This window comes from Spermophilus citellus (genome assembly GCF_964194105.1).
Source record: "Spermophilus citellus genome assembly, chromosome: 15".
Taxonomy (NCBI): domain Eukaryota; kingdom Metazoa; phylum Chordata; class Mammalia; order Rodentia; family Sciuridae; genus Spermophilus; species Spermophilus citellus.
The window spans coordinates 43,103,576-43,128,398 of NC_138195.1; the positions used below are offsets into that span (position 1 = coordinate 43,103,576).

Here is a 24,823-nt window from a genome sequence, read left to right on the forward strand (position 1 = left end):
AATAGATGAAGAAAGGGTCTTTTAAAATCCCATTGGCCATAGTTGTATGTCACATGTCTTCTAGTTTTAAGTGAGTCTGGAAATTGAGTACTGGGCTTTCCTCTTTCCACACTGGAAGAAGAGGGAAAAAGTGACTGGGAGTGAGTGTGTGGATGGGCTAACCTACATGAATTGTGTCACAGTGAAATATTAATGAATAGGATGGGCTGTGGAGGCGTATACCTCTAAAAACAAGGTATAGCTAACAGTAGGCTTTACCCAACATAATCTGTTACCTCCTGGATGAGGGGAGGGTCATGGTCAGAATTGGTGTCTGGTCAAATAGGCTAGGATAGTTGGGAAAAGTAAAGCCATGATTGGCCGAGAAATCCACCCATGTACCTAACTAGTGCCCTACAAGAAAAACTTGGGAGTACTAATAATGACCTGGAACAAGGGATGATCAGGTGTAATATCCCTAATTTGGGAAGAAAATTAAAGTTGCTAAATATTGATGGAAGAATGAACCTGTGTCAAATCTTATCCCAGGTATTTTCAGATGTTTTCCCACAAAAATTTAAGCAAATATTATTATTCATATTGAACAGCTGAGGTCAGTAATTAATACTCAAAGAGGGCACACAGTCGGTGGAAGTGGAGGATTTGAGCCCAGGTCTGCTTAATCAATTTCAGGACTTCCCTTATTATCCAAAGCTGCCATAGGTGCTGCAAGACCCCACAGGGAAAATCTGGCTCTTCTTCCTCATGATGGTCCTGCCCAGGCTCCCCCAAATGTCTGAGAATAGCATTCAGGTCACTAGTGCCTCTAACCTCTGCTCTTCACTAGAATTGAAGCCCCTTGAGGGCAAGGACTTAGTCTTATTCACTGTGGTTCCCCTGATAACTGGCATATAGTAGGTACTCAATAAATATTTGCTGGATAGGAATGATGGAGGGATGGTGGTGTTATAACAGTGTACTATGAGTACCCAGCTTGAAACCATGGTACCCTCACATTAAATGTTTCTTAAGTAGGACACAAGAGGAAGACACCATTTCCAGCTGCTGGGGTCAGAGAACATTCTATGGTAGTCAGCATTTGAGTCAGGTCTTAAGTGAGAGAGAGGCTTTTGAAACACTGAGTCATGGGGAAGACTGCTGTAGGTGGAGAAAATGTGGACAAGGACATAGAGATGAGAGAGTGTGAACTATTCAGGTAGAGGCTAGTGTGAATGGAGAGAAATTGTAGCTGAAGGGCAATAATAGGCATTAGTTAGGAAGATGGAGTTTGTTGTCAAATATGATCAGGAACAGGGTTAAATAAACTAGATTGTTCATTACAGAAGTTCTCGGAGCCTTTAACCAGGTCATTGTGACTCCAAGCAGGATTTCTCAAAACATTTGGGACCTTTGTTTCTTGCAGAACTTTACAGAATGAATGTTCCTCAGAATGCGTTTTGGGAAATGCTGATCTAGCTCAGCCCCAATGTACAGGTGAGGGAACTGAGACAGAGAAGAGAGGTGGCTTACCCCTCCTACAGGGCCCATTTGTAATGTGAGGACTATGGGAATAGAAAAAAAGTGTTGTTTTTTAGGAAACCTTTATTAGTCTATTATTCACACAACAATGTTGGTCTGAATTTTCTTCCCCATTTTGTACAGTGCTATTTTAATTCATCACCGTGACTGTCAGTAATAAAAGCTGCTGGTCCTCCCTGCCTGTTTGGCCTCCAGAATCTTGTGAAGAAGATTCACTTCAAAGCTGTCCCCAGTTTGCCTGAAAGGCAAAGAAACAATATGCCCAGCCTTTTTAGGGAAACAGGGCAGTTTACAACTTTTGTCTTTCTCCTTTAATTCCTTGTCCCTATCCTTTATGCCTGTGGTGGGTCCACCAAAGACGTCCCCATTCTAATCCATGGAACCTGTGAATATGTTACCTTATGTGGGCAAAAGGGACTTTGCAAAGGGAATGAGGTTACAGATTTTAAGTTAGGAAGATTATTCTGGGTTATTGGGGTGGACCCAATTTAATCACATGAGTCCTTACAAATAGAGAAATGTCTCTGTCTAGAAGCAGAATAGACATCGTAAGGGCAATGAGAGAAAACTGAGGTGTGAGAAGGAGCCACTGCTCCTTGAAGATGAAGGGGTCAACGTGACAAGACATGTAGATGGCTTTGAGTTGCTGAGAGGCCCTCACATCTGGCAGCCATTGAGGAAATAGGGACCTTTAATCCTGAGTCCTACAACCATAAGGAACTGAATTCTGTCAGAAACCTGAGATTCTCCCCAAGAGCCTCTAGGTAAAAATCACAGGCTAACCAAATCCACCGGTCAAGCTGCCAGACTTCTGACCTATAGATTGTGAGATAATATATTTGTGTGGTTTTAAACCACGAAGTTCGTGGTAATTGCTTGTCAGTCATAGAAAACTATTACAACTGGGTGACGTTATTAACATATCCAGAGTGGAAGCCTTGAAGGAAAAGAGGTTAAGAAAGGGCACCTCAAGACCTAACTGGCTTTTTTTTTTTTTTTTTTTTGGTACTGGGGATTGAACCCAGGGTTATTTAGCCACTGAGCCACATCCCCAGCCCTATTTTTTAAACATCTATTTTTTAGTTGTATGTGGAACAATACCTTTATTTATTTTTAAAAATGTGGTGCTGAGGGTTGAACCCAGCGCCTCATGCATGCTAAGTAAGCACTCTACCTCTGAGCCACAACCCCAGCACCCCCAAGCCCTATTTTGTATATATTATTAGAGTTGCTAAGTGCACCGAGTTGCTAAATGCTTTGCTAAATTCTGAGGCTGGCTTTGAACTCATGATCCTCCTGCCTCAGCTTCCCAAGCTGCTGGGATTACAGCAGTGAGCCACTGTGCCTGGCATGTTTTTAAAGAGTCAGCTGGTTTGAGCATTCACCTCCTTTCTTCCTAGCTGAGACCTCCCTTTATCACAATGAAGGTGGTAGTCCCAAAGAGCACCCCCAAATAGGACTACCTGTCTTCTCTGTGCTTCAAGGTGCTGACAGCCAGACTATGGAGTCTGTCATAGTTCGTCCAGAGCCTCTGTGACTCAACTGATATTTGATATTAATGGACAGATCACTTGAAAAGGAGGCTGCTAATTTAGGAATCCAGGGACAGGCTGAGGTGTGGTTAAAAAAGATCACTGAGGACTGGCTGTGAAACAGCTCAGCCTCCCTAATGGAAGTCATTACCTTTCAACAGAGGGCATTTCCCAGAGGGAAGCCATTTGTCTGAGTGCAAAATAAACATCACCTTGCTTATGAAAGAATTTCAGCTTCCATGTCAGATAACCTGACTACCCTTAGATCTACAGCCAGCTTCTGAGTCTTGGCACTCTTGTTTCTACATGTGGAGGAAAGTGTTTGCATTCTTCTATCAAACTGAAAGGGAGACATGGGGGGTGGGGTTGGCTTTGCTCGCCCGAAACCTTTCTCTTTTTTATTTCCATTTTGATTGGTTTTCTGAGCCTATTTGAAGTTATGATACAATAGATCTAATTATTTAAAGTCATTGAGATTATTGCATAGCCCCTTATCTCTGATGAGGAGTGTGTTGTTACAAAATGTTTTTGGTTTCACAAGTCCAGGATTGATTTTGATGTTAAAAAAAAAAATGATGGAAATTCTGTATTGGATAAAAGAGCAGTTTAAAATCATGGAAACTTCTTGGATTACCTTGAACAAAACATCCTTTTTTAAAATTAAACTTGAGTGTATCTGCAGGCTGTTTTATTTGCGCTCTATTGTCATCTCTAATGTGTGTATAAGATACCTTTCCCACAGTGGGATTCAATACTGGCGCCCAAAAAGATGGTTTCAGATTTCATGTGTCCGGGTAATTAGCCCAGTTAGAGAGCTCAGTTAAACCATTTGAAGGTCAATAATGCATGAATTTCTGGCAGACTGCCTAGCACATAGTCCATAAACACGTTTGTATGGTGATTAAATGTTTTCATAGTAAAGATTATATCTTATTTTTTTAATATTTATTTTTTAGGAGTAGTTGGACACAATGCTACAACCCCAGCCTCAAGATTGTATTTTTTTTAATTTTTTTTTTTTTTTTTTAGTTTTAGGTGGACACAATATCTTTATTTTGTATTTATATGGTGCTGAGGATCGAACCCAGTGCCTTATGCATACTAGGTGAGCACTCTACCACTGAGCCACAATCCCAGCCCCAAGAATGTATTTTAAATATGAGATAATATCAGGATTAGTTTTATCTAAAGTCTAATGTTATGACAAATTCATGTTTTAGTATGACACATAAAAGTTCAGATATGAGTGTTTTCCAAATTTCCAAAGAAATCTTTCCATTATTTTGCATATTTGGTAACAAATGCCCCAAATTAAAATGTCAGAATTTAAATTCTAAGAGCAGACACTCTTGGAATTTGTTAAAGTGACTTAAGGACATAAGATAAATGTAAATGTAAGCATGATAGTTATTTTTTCCCCATAAAGGTACAGTTCTGATGTAAATCTTTCATTTTCTCCCTGAAATTTTACTAATCATTCAGATAGAAAAATAAATTGTCATAAAGATGCATTTACATGCTCAATTGTCATAAAGATGCATTTACTTCAAGAGTTTCATCAGTGAACAAAACAGACACAGCATGATTGGGTCAGGCAGATCATACCTTGATTTTGGTTCTGTCTTTTCTTACTCAGTGACCTCAGGTCACAAGCTTTCTTTTTGTCTGGCCGTTTCCTCTAAAATGATAAGGATACCAAACCTCATCTTAAACTACTCATAGTCACCTTCAAGACAGCAAATGAACATGCTAAATTGCTGCCCTGTGTCAGAGCTTCACTTAAGGTGCTGGGGACTTTCTATTGGCTTGTGCTTCCCACACCCACCAACTCTGGAGAAAGTGATAGCACTGCCAGATCAGTATGCTGGCACCAACTTTCCCACTTGAGACAGTGCAAAGTTGAGGCTTGTTTTACTAAAACTTCCCACTGACAATCTGTAACTGGCAGATTTTAGGAGTCCACTGTCCCTGTTTGAAGATTTTTTCAGTACTACCATTCTTGGGGCAGGTCTGCTTGCACCACTCAGCTGTTCCAATGTGCCTGGTGAAAGGCAGTTGTCCTGTGACCAAGCTTATCATAGGTGTACCTCTTGTATGTTGAGGCCTGAGTATTTATACCTCATGGATTTGCCAGGAAACAGATCTTTGAACCACTTCTTTGGCCTGTGGCTTCTTTTGCTAGAAAACCATCAGCATAGGGTATTTTTCTAGAGGTCCTTCCATCTGAGGCTTTAGAAGGGGTCTTTGTGTCCTCACAAGAAAACTGCCTCTTTTTCCTTAGGACTTTGATGAGGGCTTGGATTGCATAGGATTACTGTTGAGCTATTGTCATCAACTCCAGGAGCATGTCACACTTTCCCAGGGGCCTGCTCCCACTGGACAGGCACTTTCTAAGCCACTTTCAGTAGAGGCATGGGAGTGAGGGGGACAGGGACTGATTGCCTGGGTTTATATGAGTCTGTATCCATCACTGAGCAGGCTGATTCTAGTTACCCTGGACTTTACAGGATGTTATCAGTTTTCACCAATGAAGAGCTTAATATTTTGGAGATGGGCATACATCTACATGCTACATACCAATTTGTCTTTCACTGCCCCTGCCAAAAGGTATGCTTTCAAAAAATATTATTATTTTTTTTATTTTTTATTTTGAGAGAGAGAGAGAGAGAGAGAGAGAGAGAGAGAGAGAGAGAGAGAGAATTTCAATATTTCAGCAGACACAACATCTTTGTATGTGGTGCTGAGGATCGAACCTGGGCCGCACGCATGCCAGGCGAGAGCGCTACCACTTGAGCCACATCCCCAGCCCTCAAAAAAATATATTTTTTAATATACTTTTTATTAGTTGTTGATGGACCTTTATTTCATTTACTTATTTATATGTGGTGCTGAGAATGGAACCCAGAGCCTCACACATACTAGGCAAATGCTCTACCACTGAGCCACAACCCCAGCCCTCAAAAAATATTTTTAAACTCATCATTCTTTGCTTTCATTATAACTTAAGAGATTAAAAAAAATAGTACACCAACCAAATTCTTTCCGAGTAAAGAATCAGTAAATTAATAAGAATAAAATCTGTTGCAGAAAATACATCAGACACAAGGACCTCATCTATATTGTTGTACTTTGTTGATATTTGCCTTCCAGCCTAACCACTTTTTCCATTTCTGAAGCACCCTAGAGTACAAAGCTTTATGTTAACAGAGAGAACATTGTTGTCAACTGTTTACTCTCCGCCCCACAGACTCTCTTTAGCCTTCTGATCCCTGGTGTAGCTCCAGGGTCAAAGGTCCACAGCAGGCCTGGACTTAAGGGTACTCTTTAATTACTGCATAGTAGTTGAGGATAAAGCCAAAGGGCTGGCCGTCGGATTGTGAAATCTGGTTTATATCTATAAGTAAGATTTTTGTGCACAGAAAGTTAATTTTGCATTCCAAAAACCAAAGGAGGGCAACAGTCACTGAAACAGACCAGTGCTGTAGCTTGGAAATGATCCCCGCATCTGTCACAAAAGTTCTCTGTTAGGGTTCACTCTGCTTTCAGGCACAAAGAAAACTTGATTTATGCACCTGAAGGACGTATCTTAGCAACGGCTGTGAAGGAAATGTACTGAGAAACTTTCTCTAGGCTTTGTCTAGAGGGAGTGCCACAATGGAGGTTAAAGCAATTTAACATGTTCTCTACAGTGTGGTTTATATGTAGTTGTATTAATTTTAAAGAGAAAAAAAAGGCAATTAGTCTTCTTATTTGATAGTAGGTTTGTTTTTTCTTAAAATACACATCCCCATGCCATGGTAGGAATTATGAATAAATTCTCTAAAGAGTATCTTCGGATTTCCCAAGAAATGTTAGGATTCTTTTAAGAAGTTGTTTAGAATTCTTAAAAAATGTAAGATAAGGGGCTGGGGATGTGGCTCAAGTGGTAGCACGCTCGCCTAGCATACATGAGGCACTGGGTTTGATTCCCAGCACCACAGAAAAATAAAAATATTATTTAAAAAATGTAAGATAAAATTCCACTTTCCGTACATTTCTGTTTGTTAATTTAAAGTATAGCTTTCTGGGGAAAAAATATTTTCTTCTGAAATAACTAGAAATTCACAGGAGGTAGGAAAGAAATGTATAGGAATGTCCTCTGCACCCCTCTTCCAGTCCCATAAAAAATCATGACTGTTGGTTTTCCTGTGAAATGAGAAATTAAACTTAAGGATCCAAGTAGAAAGTGGGTTGCTTCAGTTCTGGCTCCAGGGTGAAACTGGAGAACAGAGCACAGCTGGCTTCTGATTCACTTGCATGGAAATGGAGAGCCACAGCCAGTGGGGGCAGCAGGGGCTTCGGACAGCACACCAACTGTCCAGCCACTCGTCTCTCTCCGTTCAGGGTCCTCCCTGCTCCCATCTCAAAATTCAAAGCAACTGGGTTTAGGGAGAGTATGAGGCGAGACTCACATGGGTATAGTGCGGTTAGGCAAAGTCTTTAGGTTTTGCCCCCTCTTCTTCCCCAGGATGCTAGCCCTTGTCTTTGAAGGCAGCAGACCTACCCCCCCCCACCAACCCCCCATCCCGCTTTAAAATTAAGGGTCCCTACCCCCACCAAGGGTAATCAATTCAAGATCACATGCAAGGAAAAATATTTGTTTGGGAGGAGTTGGAAAGAGATACAAACATTTTAAGTCATTTATTTTAAACTAAGCACATAAAATTCTACCAAAGATGCATTAAAAATATTTGAAATTGTACTTTAATTTCATATTTTGTCTAGTTGAGGAGGGAGGTGAAAAGAGAAGAAAGTAAATGTCAATTGCAGAAAAGAAAGGGAAGGAATGAGTGGGGTTGGGGGAGAGTTATCACCCTTAGGTCAGGGGCGGAGTTTCCAGGAGAATTTTGAGTTTTAGGTAAGTTAATGTCCCATGGAAGAGTGAGTTTCAGGGTGTCATGTATTGAAATGTTAATTAATGGGTTAACCATTCATCTGACTTCTTGGACTGCTACAGACACAAGAGCTTCACCCAGCGGGCTACTACTGAGCCACTTGACACCACCCCTCCTCAGGAATCTCCTGGACCAACTTTGTTGAACAGTAGTTACTTTCACATTACTATCCTTCACACACACCCCTATCTCTTTCTCACTCCAAAGAGTGGCACTCAGATCTGTAGTAGGGACATCCCCTGGGAAGTTGTTAGAAATGCAGAGTTACAGGGGGCTGGGGATGTAGCTCAGCTGGTAGAGTGCTTGCCTTGCATGCACAAGGCCCCAGGTTCAATCTGAGCACCACCAAAAAAAAAAAAAAAAAAAATATGCAGAATTACAGGTTCTGCCCCAACCGACCTTCTGTTTTTTTTTTTGTTTTGTTTTGTTTTGTTTTTTAAAGAGAGAGTGAAAGAGGAGAGAGAGAATTATTTATTATTTATTTTTTAGTTTTCGGCAGACAAAACATCTTTGTATGTGGTGCTGAGGATCGAACCTGGGCCGCACGCATGGTAGGCACGCACGCTACCGCTTGAGCCACATCCCCAGCCCCAACCGACCTTCTGAAACAGAATCTGCTGGTCTCTGTAGTTTTTTCCTTATCCCTTTCCCTTCCAGATTGCCACCTGTCTTGCAGAAACAAGGCTTAATCACTTGGAGAATCTTACTTCAAAGTCCTATTCCTTTGGTATTTTCTAGTATACCTCAAGGATAGGTTCCCCAGCTTTCTTTGCACCCTTTTTCTCCTCATTCCTGTCTTTTTCTCCTCTCATGATTGTGCCATCTCTCTAACTTTAGAAAGATCAGATGACCTGGCTGTGCAAACGCCCCCCACACACACACCACTCCCTCCCCTCACACCTCCCTCCCTCATTCTGCTGTGCCTCAAAATATTCCTGGTGTCTGCCACCCTCTATTCTTAAGTCTCAGATAAAGTACCATCTTCCTTATTTCTAAGCTAGTTTGAAACACTTTCTCTTTTCCCTTGATCTTGCTGTCTTACTAGTCTTCTTTCTCTGGGAATTATTTCTGTCATTTCTACTAAGCCCTTCCTTTTTGCATCCAAAGGTGCAGAGAGATCACAACACACACAGTCATATTACTTGTTCCTATTCTTCTCTGATTTGTAATCTGTTTCACCCCTTTCACAATCAGGTTTCTCACACAAATGGTCTGGAATACAGTTTCCAGGTTGAATGATTTTGCGTCCCGGCTTCAGGGACATTTGGCAATGTCTGGAGATATTTTTGGTTGCTTCAAATTTAGGAAATTCTATTGGCATCTGGTGGGCAGGTAGAGTCGAGGGATGCTATGAGATATCCTACGATGCCCATGACTGCCCTCTCCCCAACAAAGAATTACCTGGCTGGGATAAACAGAGATCCCAGTTTGCCTTTGATTTTTCTAGTTACAGCACTGAAAATCCTGTGACTCAGGAAAATTCTAAGTTCTGGGCATAACTGGGACTACTGGTTGCCAAATGTCAAAAGTGTCAAAGTTGAGAAACTCCAGAAGGAAGACCCATTAATTTTACTTTTTTTTTTTTTTTACTAACGCCCTTCATATGATGTGACCTTTAATTTTTATCTTTTCTATTGAAACTATTTTCTTTCCTCTTTCCTTTATTTATTTATTTAGTTTTTGGCGGTACTGGGGATCGAAACCACAGTGCTCTACCACCAGGCTACACCTTCAGCCCTTCAAAAAAAAAATTTTTTTTTTTTTTTTTTTTTGGAGTCAGGGTCTTGCTAAGTTGCTGAAGCTGACCTCAAACTTGAAATCTTCCTGCCTTGGCATCCTGAGGCACTGGGATTATAGGTGTGTGCCACCATGTCCTGCTTTATTGAAACAATTTTCTTGAAAGTCAGAGATCATCTTCAAACCAATAGTCATTCTCCTTCAACCAAGCTTTTGACTTGACTCTGTGTATGTGTGTGTGTGTGTGTGTGTGTGTGTGTGTGTGTGTGTGGTGGGAGGGGGTTGGCATACAAACCCTCAAACATCCTAGGCAAGCACTGTACCACTGAGCTATGCCCCTAGCCCACCCCTCTTTGTGAGATAGGGTCCCCTATGTTTCCCAGGCTGACTTGGAACCCCTGAGCTCAAGCAGGCCTCTGCTTCCCACTTTACTATTCATTTTGAAGCTCTTTTTCCCTCATTCTGAGTTCTCCCTTCTAACCTCGTTACTGTGTCTTTTCTCTTTTGTATGTTTTTATTTGTACTCTCTTAAGTGCATATAGTCTCTTAGTGATGTGTTCCTTGTCTCTCTTCTTTATTAAAGAAGTCTGACATTGGTAACTGTCCAGTAGAATCTGGATACAGGGTCTCATTAAGTTGCTTAGAGCCTTGCTAAATTGCTGAGGCTGACCCAAATTTCCAATCCTCCTGCCTCAGCCTCCTGAGACACTGGGATCACACAGGTATGCACCATGTGTTCAGCAGGATAGTCAGTCTTATGTGCCTTGGGCTTTCTTCTTCCATGGTTTTTCTCCATGTCTTCTTGATAATTGAAAAAATACTTTGGCCCTTTTCTGTTTCAGATCTTCCTGATTAGCTAGGAGTGGTGGTACAAGCCTGTAATTCTAGCAACTTGGGAAGTTGAGGCAAGAGGACCTCAAGTTTGAGGCCAGTCTTGGTAACTTAACAATTTAGGGAGAACCTATCTTAAAGAGAAAAATAAAAGGGGCTGGGATGTATCTCAGTAGTAAATCCTGTGTTCCATCCCCAATACCAAAACCAAACCAAAAAACAAAAATATCTTCCTGATCACCTCCATTAGGAAGGTGTGGAATGGTGAAAATATACCAAATTAGGGCTGGGGCTGTAGCTCAGTGGTAGAGCAATTGCCTTGCCTTACATGTATGAGACACTGGGCTCAACCTTCAGCATCACATAAAAATAAATTAATAAACAAAGATATTGTGTCCATCTACAACTAAAAAAAAAAAAAAAAAGAAAGAAATTTACAAAAATATAAAAAGGAAGCCAGGCACTATGGCAAATGCCTATAACCTCAGTGGTTCGAGAGGCAGAGGCAGGAGGATCATGAGTTCAAAGCCAGCCTCAGCAATTTAAGAGCAATTTAGTGAGGCACTAAGCAACTCAAGACCCTGTCTCTAATAAAATACAAAATAGGGCTAGGGATATGGCTCAGTGGTCAAGTGCCCCTGAGTTCAATCCCCAGTACCCCCACCCCAAAAAAAGAATGCCAAATTAGGAGTCAGAAGACCATTCTCTGTCACTTTACTTGCTTTTAGACTTTTAAATTATTTATTTATTATTTTTTGGTACTAGGGATTGAACTCAGTGGTGCTTTACCATTGAGCCTCATCCCCAGCCTTTTTTATTTTTTATTTTGAGACAAAGTCTCCCTGCATTGCTTAAGATCTCCTTAAATTACTGAGGCTGGCCTTGAACTTGAGATTTTCCTGCCTCAGCCTCCAGACTCTGGGATTACAAGTGGGCGCCACTGTGCCCAGTAAATTTTTTTGTTTTGTTTTATTGTGCTAGGGATGGAACTTAGGGCCTTGCACATGCTAGGCAAATGCTCTACCACTGAGTCACACTCCAGCATGTGAAATATGCTTTGAAAGATGTGAACTTCTATATAAGCATGTCTGACCTCCTGAATTTTAATAGATATTTTGCCTTCCTGTGGCAGCTTACTGTTTCTTGCTCATAAGTTAGTGACAGATACTACAAACTTCTGAAAAGTAGAGACCATGATGTAAATCTTTTTCTTTCATAGGACTATGATTGTACATGTCATGTCAACAGATTCTGAGTAAAGATTGATGAAAGAAAGAATAACAATTCCATAACTCTCTTTGTAACTATTCTTGGTTCACTAAGTCCAAACACTTTTTACTGTGTCATACTTATCACCTACCCTCCTCTTTTTGATCTCCAATTTAGGTGATGTCTTTCCAGTGCAAATGAATCCAATAGTTCAGTCTCAGTTTGTACCATTGGCTGAAGTTCTTTGCTGTGCTATATCTGATATGAATGCAGTGCAGATCTTAGTAACACAGGAATCACTTTTGGAGCATCTGATGAAACATCATCCAGGTAAGGTGATGAACTTTTCTGAATTTGCATCTGTTAAGTTTCTATTTATAACTAATCATAAACACATAAGTAAACTAGGCGATATCCTTTTTTTCTTCTTCTATAGAATCTTTTTTTTAAAAATATTTATTTCTTAAGTGTAGATGGACACAACACAATGCCTTTATTTTTATGTAGTGCTGAGGATCGAACCCGGGTCCTGCCCGTGCTAGAGGAGCGCTCTATCGCTGAGCCACAATCCCAGCCGGGTCTATAGAATCTTATATGAAAACTCGGCTAGAAAAAGTCCTGCATCAATAAATTTGATAAGAGAATTTCTTTTACTTTCTAGATGCATTTTTTTAAAGTAAATGTTTATGACAGTAAATAAATCAAACTCTAGAAAGGAGTCAACAAAAAAAGTGCATCTCCCCCACCTTTCATTTTTTCCATTCCCATTCTCAGAGATGACAACTGCTTTGTTTATAGTTATTACATATGATTTTATAAATTGCACTTAAATAAATATATAACATTTTATAATATAAATGGGAACATTCTATACATTCTCCTTGTACCTTTAATTTTTTTCCATTACAAAAATTGGAGTCATGAAGCTGGGGCCTGGTAGCACCCATCTGTAATCCCAGTGCCTTGGGAGGCAGAGGCAGGAGGATCTTGAGTTCAAAACCAGCCTCAGCTGTTTAGAAAGGTGCTAAGCAACTCAGACCCTGTCTCTAAATAAAATATAAACCAGGGTTGGGGATGTGGCTCAGTGGTCGAGTGCCCTTAAGTTCAATCCTCAGTACCAAAGGAAAAAAAAAAAAAGTTAAAGACATGAGGCTATGATTTTTAAAAATTCCCATGTTTGCTCATCAAGAATGCCTTCCAGGACTGGGGCTGTGGCTCAGCAGTAGCGCACTTGCCTGGCATGTGTGAGGCACTGGATTCGATTCACAGCACCACATATAAATAAATAAAATAAAGGTCTGTCAACAACTAAAAAAAATAAAAATTAAAAATAAAAAAATAATGCTTTCCAGTGGCTGGGGTTGTGGCTCAGCGGTGGAGCACTTGCCTAGAAAGTGTGAGGCATTGGGTTCGATCCTCAGCACCACATAAAAATAAATGAGATAAAGGCATACTGTTCATGTACAACTAAAATTTTTTTTAAAAAGAATGCTTTGGGGGGATATATGCTTTGGGGATATAGCTCAGTTGGTAGAGTGCTTGCCTCATATGCACAAAATCCTGGGTTCAATCCCCAGCACCACAAAACAAAACAAAACAAAAAAATTTTGGGCTGGGGTTGTGGCTCAGTGGTAGAGAGCTCACCTAGCACGTGTAATGTACTGGATTCAATCCTCAGCCCCATATTAAAAAAAAAAAAAAAGGTATTGTGTCCACCTACAACTAAAAAAAATAAATAAATATTTTAAAAAAATAATGCTTTCCAAGCAGGTGCAGTGGCACACCCTTATAATCCCAGTGGCTTGGGAGGCTGAGGCAGGAGGATCTTGGGTTCAAAGCCAGCCTCAGCAAAAGTGAGGTGCTAAGCAACTTAGTGAGACCCTGTCTCTAAATACAAAATAGGGTTGGAGATGTAGCTCAGTGGTCAAGTGCCCCTGAATTCAGTCTCTGGCACCCCTGTTGCCCCCCAAAAAATGGTTTCCTCAAATATTATTTTTTTAATGTGCTCAGCTCGAATCCAGAGCCTCATGCATCCAAGGCAAGCACTCTATCACTGAGCCACACTCCCCAGCCCTCAAAAAGTTTAAATTTAAAATGGATTTGTATTTTGAGTAAATTTAGATGTTTTTCTCTATTCAATCATTAATGTATCTTTTCAGGGATCAAATTATATTGATGTTATTCAGTAAATTATTAATGTCATTTTTGCTTCTTTGGCATTTTAATTGAATATATTAATTGTGTTATAATTAACCCTGAGTTCATCAAGCAAAGCAAATGTGAGGTCATTTTTTTTCATTGGTACTGTGGGTTGGTACGCACTTTACCATTGAGCCACATCCCCAGCCATTTTTATTTTTGAGTTTGGGTCTCACTGAGTTGCTTGGGGCCTTTCTTAGTTGTTGAGGCTGGCCTTGAACTCGTGATCCATCTGCCTCAGCCTCTCCAGCCTTACAGGTATGCACTACCATGCCCAGCTGTATGATCATTACTAAATTGCTAATTTTACTCCTTATAATGTTTCTTGTTCAAAATCAGTAAAATGCTTGTTTGTTTTAGGTATTGCAATTCCATCTCAAGATGTTCTCTATACCACTCTGGGAACTCTGATTAAAGAAAGGAAGATTTATCACACTGGAGAAGGATATTTCATGGTTACTCCTGAGACTTACTTCATCACAGATGCAACAGCTCAGGAAAATAAGAGAGTCCTCCTATCAGATGAAAGTCAACTAGTGCCCACTTCTGTGACCTATCTGGTGAGCATGGAGTACGGGGCAGAGTCCACCAAAGAGAATGCTGTCCCTGTTTCCCATTGTCGGTCTTGCCAGTGTTTCCCTGACACATGCAGTCAGGGTGTTGAGGAACCACCAACTGCTGCAGATATGATTAGAAAAGACCAGAAAGGTCTTGGGGAATCCACGCCTTTCGTTCAGAATCAGACAATTTCAGCACCTGAAGAGAATCATATCCGTGAGAGCCCTAAACTTTTACCATACAAAGACAAAGAAAAAGGCAAGAAATTTGGTTTTAGTCTTTTGTGGCGCAGCATATCTAGAAAGGAAAAGCCCAAAATAGAGCATAGCAGTTTCTCTGCCCAGTTCCCACCTGAAGAATGGCCTGTCCGAGATGAGGATAACTTGGACAATATCCCACGAGACATAGAACATGAAATAATCAAGAGAATTAATCCCATTCTGACTGTTGACAACTTAATCAAACATACAGTCCTAATGCAAAAATGCGAAGAACGGAAAAAATATAATAGCCAGGGCACTTCCACTGACATGCTGACAGTCAGGCTTAAGTATCCTTCCAAAGAGGGAATTAAGAAAAGGCCCAGTCGGTCTGTCAAGAAGACTCGAAGGCGGGGCCATTCTCATAGGCAGAGACACAAAGTCTGGAGTTGGGGGAGTGATCTTCAGCCAGGAAGTGTTAGACTGGAGAGGTACCCCAAGCTTCCTGCCACCCAGCCTGGCCCCAGAATTAAAAGTCCCAATGAAGTGGAAGTTCAGAAATCACTTGGTGAAAATCCAACAGTGCTAGATTCCCATGTGATTTACAAGAAGCGAATCAGTAATCCTTTCCAGGGCTTGTCTCTCCGAAGAAGCCCAATGACCAAAGGGTACAACACTCAAAAGAGCAATGGTCTGAAACCCAATCAGATTGGACCAAAAGAAAAGCCTTTCCAAAAGTCAAGGCTTTCAGATTCCTCAAGAATCTTTGATGGTGAAGCCCAACAGCCATATCCTGAACAATGTCATGATAAATTGAAAGCAGAATCCATTTATGTGACAAATTCTACTGTCCAATCTGTCAGTGATGACTTCAGAGCTGACCTCTTAAATTCCCCTCAATGTAGTGTTTTGCAAAATGACAGTCAATGCTACTCATTTAGAGAAAGCATGTTGAGATATGATGCGCATGGTGGTGAAAATAAAGTAATCTCTGAAGTCTTGGGAAAAAGTCATTCACACTTTGACAAGTTAGGGGAGACCAAAGAAACATGGCATATCCTGCCATCACGAGGTTCCTCCTCAGCAGGACCAACATCTTCTGCCAGTAGATTAGTTGATAAAACAATACACCAGTTTCAAAACCTTGACCTCTTGGATTACCCATTTGGTCCAAACTATTTGAAACAATCTGAGACACAAGATAGAACTTCAGAATATCTAATGAGAAAGGCATTTGTCCAGGAGGCAAAGACTGCAAATCTAGAAAATGAAGGGCTTTTTGATGATGACCAGGCCTTGTATCAGGACGAAGTGGAGGATCACGATGGGGCTTGCAGTTCATTATATCTAGAGGAGGATGACTTTCCTGAGAATGATGGCTTGTGTCAAATGCTACCTGGCCGCACTCAATATTCCTTTTTAGATAGAAGCAAGTGGAATCAGTTGGAAAGACAACAAGTGACTGAGAGATCGCTGACTGAGCGTAACAGCAAAATGGATAGGTTTGAGGTTCAGGCACATAGAAGAAATGAATGGTATAAGCCTACTGGGTTGCTTTTAAACCCAGATGAAAGACAAAACCAGAATCTCTCTGCTGAAATCCATACCCAGTTTGATTTCAACAATGAAGAAGAACCCAGTGTTACTAAATATGAACAGGCCTCACCACCACCTGCAGCTGGAAGTTTATTTGATCACTATAGTACAAGGAAACCCAATATTGAGGCTGAAATCCTACAAGACTCTGTTGGTGACACAGTGAAGAAATCAGTGAGTCAGAGTCCTCAGAATCAGGAAATGGGAAAACATTTCACACAAAAGTTAGAACTTTTCAATGCTTCACATATACCAGTATTGGCTCAGGATATCCAGCATGAACACCGTCTCTTGGAAGGAACAGAAAACCATAGCATGGCCGGAGATAGTGGAATAGATTCTCCACGGTAAGCACATGTGAAAGTGTTTGATTAGCTATTATGCCACAGGAGTTATTAAAATCAAGGGCATAGTGAATTGATTGGTGAAAGACTCCTGATATAAGTCCACCAGCCTTAGTGAATAAATTGTTTAATGTCACAGTGGGATCTCAGAATAATATAGAGTTCTTTGTTTTTTTTTCTTTTTAGTACTGGGGATTGAACAAGGCATGCTCTACACTGAGCTACACCCCAAGCCATTCTAGAAACAGAGTCTCACTAAGTTGACAAAGCTGTCCTTGAGCTTGTGATCCTTCTGCATTGGCCTCCCAACTCACTAGGATTACAGGCATGTACTGCTGCACCTGACAGGATAGAGTTCATTTTTAATTTGAACCAATATTTTTTTTTTGGTGGGGTGGTGGTACTGGAGATTGATCCAGAGGCACTTTACCACTTGAGCTATTTCCTCCGTCATGTTTATTCATTCATTCATTTTTGAGTATCTCCTTAAGTTGCTAATATCTTTCTAAGTTGCTGAGATTGGCCTCAAACTTGGGATCCTCCTGCCTCAGTTTTCCAAGTACCTGGGATTATAGATGTGTGTCACCGCACCTGGCTGGAGGGTACATTTTTTTTTTTAAAGAGAGAGTGAGAGAGGAGAGAGAGAGAGAGAGAGAATTTTTAATATTTTTATTTTTTAGTTCTTGGCGGACACAACATCTTTGTTGGTATGTGGTACTGAGGATCGAACCTGGGCCGCACGCATGCCAGGCAAGCACGCTACCGCTTGAGCCACATCCCCAGCCCTGGAGGGTACATTTTTGACATATTATCTTATGTTTCATTTTTGTGTTATTGGGGAACCCAGAGGGGCTCTACTGCTGAGCCCTTTTTATTTATTTTTCATTTTGAGATACATTCTGCTAAATTGAGATACATTCTGCTAAATTGCCGAGGCTGGCCTTGAACTTATGATCCTCCTGCCTCAGCCTCCCCAAGTAGCTGGGATTACAGATGTGCACCACTACATCCAGCTGTATCTTTTTTCTTTTTTTTTTTTTCTCTCCATCTCTCTCTTCGAGTTGTAGATGGATACAATACCTTTATTTATTTATTTTTATGTGATGCTGAGGTTTGATCCCAGTGCCTCACACTTGCTAGGCAAGCGCTTTACCACTGAGTGCAACCCCAGGCCCCCAGGCCCTCTGCTACCACTTGAGCCACATCCCCAGCCCATGCATCTTGATATCTCTAGATGGAGAGGAGCAATTTGGGAAAGGGGGAATGTTAAAAGCAAAGATAACAGTGGGACTGGGGGTGTTGCTCAGTGGTAGAGGGAGTGCTTACTGTTCAAAGAGGCCCTGAATTTGATCCCCAACACTAAAAACAAAATGAAACAAAAACAAAAATGGTAATGTGACATAGCTGAAGCAAGGCATATGTGTTAGATAAGGAATGTAACTTACAGATCCTGGGAAAACAATTTTGTCAATATGAAAAATATAATGATTGGCTTTTTCCTTTTATGACTTCTCAAAAAGAAGTCAGGGATGTGGAGATATTGGCCACTTTAGATGTATAGAAAAGTTTTTCAGGGAACTTATTGTTTCTGACTAGCATATACTTGATATTGGATTGATAATGGATCTGAGATCAGATGTATAGAAAATGTGAACTTCTTTGAAAGCAGTACAACTGAGGTGCTACCATGAAGCCTTTAAAATATAAATAATGCTGGTTTTTTAAATTTATTTTTTAGTTGTAGTTGGACACAATACCTTTATTTTATTTATTTATTGTTTTACGTGGTGCTGATGATCGAACCCAGGGCCCCAAATATGCTAGGGGAATTCTGAGCCACTACCCCAGGCCAAGAATACTAAGTTTTTAGTTCTGTTTGTTTGTTTTTGGTGGTGGTGCTGGGGATTGAACCCAGGAAAACTTGTGAATGCTAGGCAAACACTCTACCAACTGAGCTATATCCCCAGCCACCAAGAATACTAAGTTTTTAAAGGTTAACTTATTTGGTAAGTGTACTTTAATGTTAATGTACTGCTTCAATATAACAAATGAAAATATAATGCCTTCATTACAATTCCAGGTCCCTTTTGAAGGAAATAAAATTGTGTTATTTTTAATATGTCTAGGACACAGAGCCTGGCATCTAATAATTCAGTCATTTTGGATGGACTTAAGAGAAGACAGAATTATCTGCAGAACGTTGAAGGCACAAAGAGAAGTCAAGCACTCACATCCAGTTCCTTACTACAACTAACTCCAGTCATAAATGTTTAATTTTCTTTTGGAGAAAATTTTTTGTAAAAATGTACAGAAGGATTCTATAGAATCAATCAAATGAATATGTAAAATTCCTCTAAAACCAAGCATATGTACTATTAACCTCATAATTATATATTTTGTTCCAATGTTTCTAATTTTCTAATTTTTTTTCCTTTTTTGATATTGTAAAGCAGATTTTAGCAGATTAGGAGTTTCTGGGGAATATTTAGATTGCAATAAAAAACATGGAGTCATTGATCCTTTTCCGATTAAATGTCATTAATTTTCTGTTCATTGGTTTCTCAAATACTTAGGATGATAATTTATTTTTTATTTATTTATTTTTTTCTTTAAAGTGAGAGAGGAGAGAGGAGAGAGAGAGAGAGAGAGAGAGAGAGAATTTTTAATATTTATTTTTTAGTTCTCGGCGGACACAACATCTTTGTTGGTATGTGGTGCTGAGGATCGAACCCGGGCCGCACGCATGCCAGGCGAGTGCGCCACCGCTTGAGCCACATCCCCAGCCCCAAGGATGCTAATTTAATTTACTATCTAGTAGTGACTTTTTTTTTTTTTTTTCAGTATTCGGATTGTACCCAGGAGCGGCTCTACCACTGTATTACATTCCCAGCCCTTTTTATTTTCATTTTGAGACTGGGTCACACTAAATTGGCTGGCCTTGAACTTTGGATCCTCCTGCCTCAGCCTTCAGAGTAGCTGGCATTATAGGAGTACACCGCCATGCCTAGCTAGAGGGTGTTTTTTTCTAAAAGTTTTTTAATTATCACCAAAGCTTAGATCTTAAAAAAGTGATTGAATAATTGGAGAGTTCTGATTCTTACCATCCTGAAGGTCCGAGTAAAGCTCAGCATTGTTGGGAGCTACATGCAGGTTCCGTGGAAGTGCAGAAGAGGGAGGTCAGATTTACTGTTCTGTTTAGCATTGGTCAGACCATTCCCTCCTGACTGTTGGTTTTCAGTGGGCCTGGCCAACCTACCATGCATTCTAAAATTAGCCATGGCCACAAGAACCTGCTCAAAGTTCTTGTACCAATAGGGGTAACCTGGCATTAGGACTTGTGGGGGAGGTAAAAGCAGAGGCTTTTTTTTTTTTTTTGCATTACTAGAGATGGAACTCTGTTGTTGTTTTGGTACTGGGAATTGAACCCAGCTTTACCATCCCTGTTTTTTTTTTTTTTTTGTTTGTTTGTTTTAATTTGGAGATAACTTCTTGCTAAATTGCTTAGGGTCTAGCTAAATTGCTGAGGGTGGCTTTAAATTTGCAATCCTCCTTCCTCAACTGGGATTATAGGCATGCACCACCTCACCTGCTTTATTAGGGAGTCTTTTTTAAAAAATTTTTTTTAGTATTTATTCTTTAGATTTCGGCAGACACAACATCTTTGTATGTGGTGCTGAGGATCGAATGGGCCGCACGCATGCCAGGCGAGCGCGCTACCGCTTGAGCCACATCCCCAGCCCTATTAGGGAGTCTTACAACATGGTATCAGCACCAGTGAATGGAAGTTAGAGAAATAATTCAACTTGGTATGAGAACTTCACTATTAAACAAAACTATTTGAAGATGAAGTAGGTAGCTTTGTAAAATAATAAATTTTCTGTTACTTAGGGGATTCAGCCAGAGGCTTGGTGATCCCTTTGCTGCTAATTGCAGGTTTTCACAATTTAGCTTAACATAATGGCTAACCTAGGTAACTGAGGAGTCTTTCCATATCTAAGGTTTTATGCTTATGAAATTTGGTAAGTATCTTATGAAATATTGAACACATACAAAATTCCTGAGTATTGCTTCCAGTTCTCCATTTTTGCATCTATCTTTGCCAATTACTGGGAAAGAGGGTTTTATCTTTGAGTTTTAGATTAAGACAAGTATCTTATAGAGTGAGGAATCCAAAAGGAATTCTTTTGTGACTCTAGGAACTAATGATACCCATCTGATTCTGCCACTGTTACATTATGATGCTCTAATTAGATGTATTAAGTGAAAATGATTGTGAAACAATAAACTTCCCTTCATAACATTCAGAATCTCAAATATTAAAGAAAGATGGGAATATGACCTATTAAGTTGTTTTGGAGATTAATCTTTAAATCAGGTGCATTTTTTCTGAATAACATGTATGTGTCTTAACTTTTAGTTCTTCATTTTTATTCCCTGTTGCAGTCTATTCTCTAATGAGAAAACTGTTTTCTACAGGCCGCTTGATTATTTGAGCTTAGGAGGAGTAAGACCCAAATTTGAATCCCAATTCCAGTTTTAGTACATTGATGAAGCAAGTTACCAACTTTCTCTGATTCAGTTTTCTCATCTATAAAAGGGAGAATAGAAATTATATCTGCCTGGCAGGGTGATTGTGAGGTTTGGGGATAGCTATCCTATCAAAAGTTTCTAATGTAAGAGGTGTCTATTATTATTAAATGCGTGTGGTTGTGTGTATGTATGTGTATGTGTGTGTGTATGTTTATACACACTTTTTTTTTTTAAAGCAAGCTCTGGCAAGCTTTTGGTGGTTGTTATATGTTTTTGGCAAAATTTTTTGTTTTTGGTACTGAGGGTTGAACCCAGGGGTGCTTCACCACTGATCCACATCCCCAGCCTTTTTTATTTTTTATTTTAACATAGGGTCTCGCTAAGTTGCTGAGGCTGGCTTTGAACTTGTGATTCTTCTGCCTCAGCCTCCTAAGTCACTGGGGTTACAGGCATACCCCACTGCACCTGGCTGTAAGTTTTATTAAAGAAAAATGTTTACATGGCTTTATCTTCACCAGTCTGTTCTGGCAGATTTTTAATGATATCCACCTGGTTTGAGGATAGCCAGTGTGCATATTCTAGTACTTTTTGCATGCTGTGCCCAATTCATTATTATTGCCACTGTAGTGGTGGACACCAGTTTTGACTAACATGGCACAGTACTTTATTTCAGATTTTCTCAAAGCTGGGCAGTTGGTGAGGATGACCAATTTTGCTTTGCACTGTCTGATCACCTTAAGAGTCTGCTTGTACCCCAGAGCATACTTTCCACTTTTCATAACAAGCTGGAACCTAGAATTCATCAAATCCAGGGACTTTTTCATCTTCTTTGCGGCCACCATCTTCCTGCCTTAGGTGTGGGATAGTCCCCAACCAAGAAGAGCCACCAAGATAGTCTGGGAATGAGAAGGGAAGCTATGTCTTTATTTTTAAATGTATTTATGTAGTCATAAAACTTGCCTGAGATGTAAATATATGACTTACTATACAGGTTTCCTGTTTTGTCAGGTTGTCTAGATCCTGTTATGGATTTAAGATTATAGAAAGTATCCTCCATCAAAATTGAGGTTATGTATGGGAGAAGTATTATGTCTTTTAACAAGTTTCCAGTTAATACTTTATTCTATAAATAGGAACACAGTATGCAAAGTATGGGCTTATTTTATATATTCATATAATGTGATGTACCTTTCATTCATCCTCTCTCATCTGGGATCTCAGACTTTAAGAATACTCAGATAAGAAGTTTATTTTTTCTGCAAGCTATTTTTTTTTTAAAGAGAGAGAGTGGGAGAGGAGAGGAGAGGAGAGGAGAGAGAGAGAGAGAGAGAGAGAGAGAGAGAGAGAGAGAGAGAATTTTTTTAATATTTATTTCTTAGTTTTCGGCAGACACAACATCTTTGTATGTGGTGCTGAGGATCGAACCCGGGCCACACGCATGCCAGGCGAGCACGCTACCGCTTGAGCCACATCCCCAGCCCTGCAAGCTATTTTTAATATATTTCCTTTGCCTAATTCCTTGTCAACTAAAACACTTTAATTTCTTAGCTAGTGAAATTACACCAGCTCAGCAATATGACATTATCCCTTCTGTGTATCTTATTCATAGTAGAAAAATGACCATAATTCAGTTATGACTAAATGCAATTTAGCAGAATAACTATTTTAAAATATAAGATCTATAAGGAAAAACAAAGGAAAGACCTTGTAAGAAATGAAAGATTGCTGAAAACCTATCTACAATGTAGATAAGTCTTTAAGAAGTGGGAAAAGACAGACTATTGCCTAACAGGGATTAGAAAAAGAGATATAAAACAAATGAGGAAAGCCAGATTTGGTGGTACATGTCTGTAATCCTACTACTCAGAGGCCTCTAAGTCAGGATGATAAGTACAAGGCCAGCCTGAGCAATTTAGTGAGAACCCGTCTTAAAATTTTAAAAAAGGGCTGGAGATAACCCCTGGAATCAATCCGCAGTACTGGAAAAAAAAAAAAAAAAAATGAGCATCAAAGACAAACTCGGGACTACTTTGCTAGACTTGTTTATCTTCCTGCTTTTGAAACACTGGAATTTTCCCTCTAGCTGAAGCAGCTTCCAAATATTTCTTGGGTAATGGTGCCCCCTTCTGGGATAACTGATGTGACTCTGAAACCCTTTGTATAGCTTGATTCAGAATATCTACTAAGTAACTGATTTAAGAAACATAACTCCCTCCAAAGGTTAAATATTTTAAAGCTATAATGATTTGAATTAGGAGTTAAATTCATACATAAATATACATGTTCTAAATTGCTCAAAGAGGCCTCCTTTCCAATGCTTCAAAACCTTAAGCTAGAGTACCTTTTTACCTCATTTCTGTAGTACTGTATGTATTAGCAAATCCTCCCAATTTCTTGCCCTGTCAGAATTACTGTTCTCACTTTATTAACACATTTTTAAAATTGAGTTGGCCAAGATTACATGGCTTGCAATGGGAGAGATATTCTCTTCCCTTACTTTCTTTGTGCTTCTCCTTAGAACCATCTGCATTCTCTATCCCCAAAGTCTCTTATCAATTCATAATTACTCCTTAAACTATTTCTTGTCTTAATATTTTAAAATGGTTATATTCCTGTTGAAACAAAAATTCTACATGCAGATGTAAAATGTTGTACTCAATGGCTTTTTTTTTTAATTCAACTTTTTAAATGTAGAATAAAAATTAAAATCTAGCCCTGTTTGTTTTGCGATGCTGGATATCTAACCATGGTCCTTGAGCATGCTAGGCAAGACTTCTACCACTGAGGTACATCCCCAAGCCCTCTAGTTTTGAAAATAACCACAGAGAAGAATTAAGTTTAGAATTAGTCATCTTGTTTTAGATCTTAAAGGCCACAGAGTATAATAAGTTAAGGCCAAAGGCATGGAAAAATCTTTACAGAAATTTGGACAGAGAGTAGCAGATAAAACACTGAAACTCTTAAAATTTTGCAAAAGAGATTATATCAGTGACTCTTAAGATATATGGAAAATACGTTCTAATAAGATTGTATTTTGGAGCCAGGCACTGTTGAGCGTATCGGTAGATCTAGCTACCAGCAAGGCTGAGTCAGGGATGCTTGAGCCCAGGAGTTCGTGATATTTTGGATTATTGTGAATTTTAAGTATTCACCCATAGTATGCCTCCCCTTGTTTCCAGATCTCATCATCAGAAATAAGTTTTTGAGGCTTTTTTTTAAATGGAAAAATAATTCCCCACTTCTGTTTTCTAGTTGATTGATGCAAGATGATATCCACTCATAACTTATACATGTCACCCAAATATTTTACAGCTGAGCCTCTCCTTGGTCATGCAATTAGCTTTCTTTACACTGATCCTTTCCACCTGGCACAAATTAGGTAGAGAAAATTTAGGGATTAAAAAGGGCTTGTATTGTGGCAGAAGGTCATTCTGGAACATACTATTAGTTGCTTGAACATGGAGAACAGAAAAGGCTAGTACTTTTTTTCAGACCTGCTGTTATGAGCTCTGACATACAAATGAGTGGTTAGAGTCCTGAGGAGTTAAAACTTTATTTCATTCATGTGTGATCTTCGACCACAGATATTAACATTTGTTCCTTTTATCCCAATCTATGTGGCATTCTACATCTAC

At 39.7% G+C, this 24,823-nt stretch overlaps 1 protein-coding gene and 1 pseudogene across 2 annotated transcripts in view; one reads left to right on the plus strand and one right to left on the minus strand.

The window, feature by feature from the left end:
• Positions 1-18,997, plus strand: part of STOX1 (storkhead box 1) — a 49,524-nt gene extending 30,527 nt beyond the window's left edge. The window contains exons 2-4 of the mRNA XM_081268285.1: positions 11,939-12,091; positions 14,321-16,661; positions 18,785-18,997. Coding sequence (XP_081124411.1) covers positions 11,939-12,091; positions 14,321-16,661; positions 18,785-18,932 — 2,642 coding nt within the window. The 3' untranslated portion in view covers positions 18,933-18,997. The remainder of the gene's footprint in view (positions 1-11,938; positions 12,092-14,320; positions 16,662-18,784) is intronic.
• Positions 18,998-21,631: 2,634 nt separating this feature from the next.
• On the minus strand, positions 21,632-22,030 carry LOC308634390 (large ribosomal subunit protein eL30-like; annotated as a pseudogene). The gene has a single exon. The product of its transcript is annotated as a large ribosomal subunit protein eL30-like (transcript).
• Between the last annotated feature and the right edge of the window lie 2,793 nt (positions 22,031-24,823).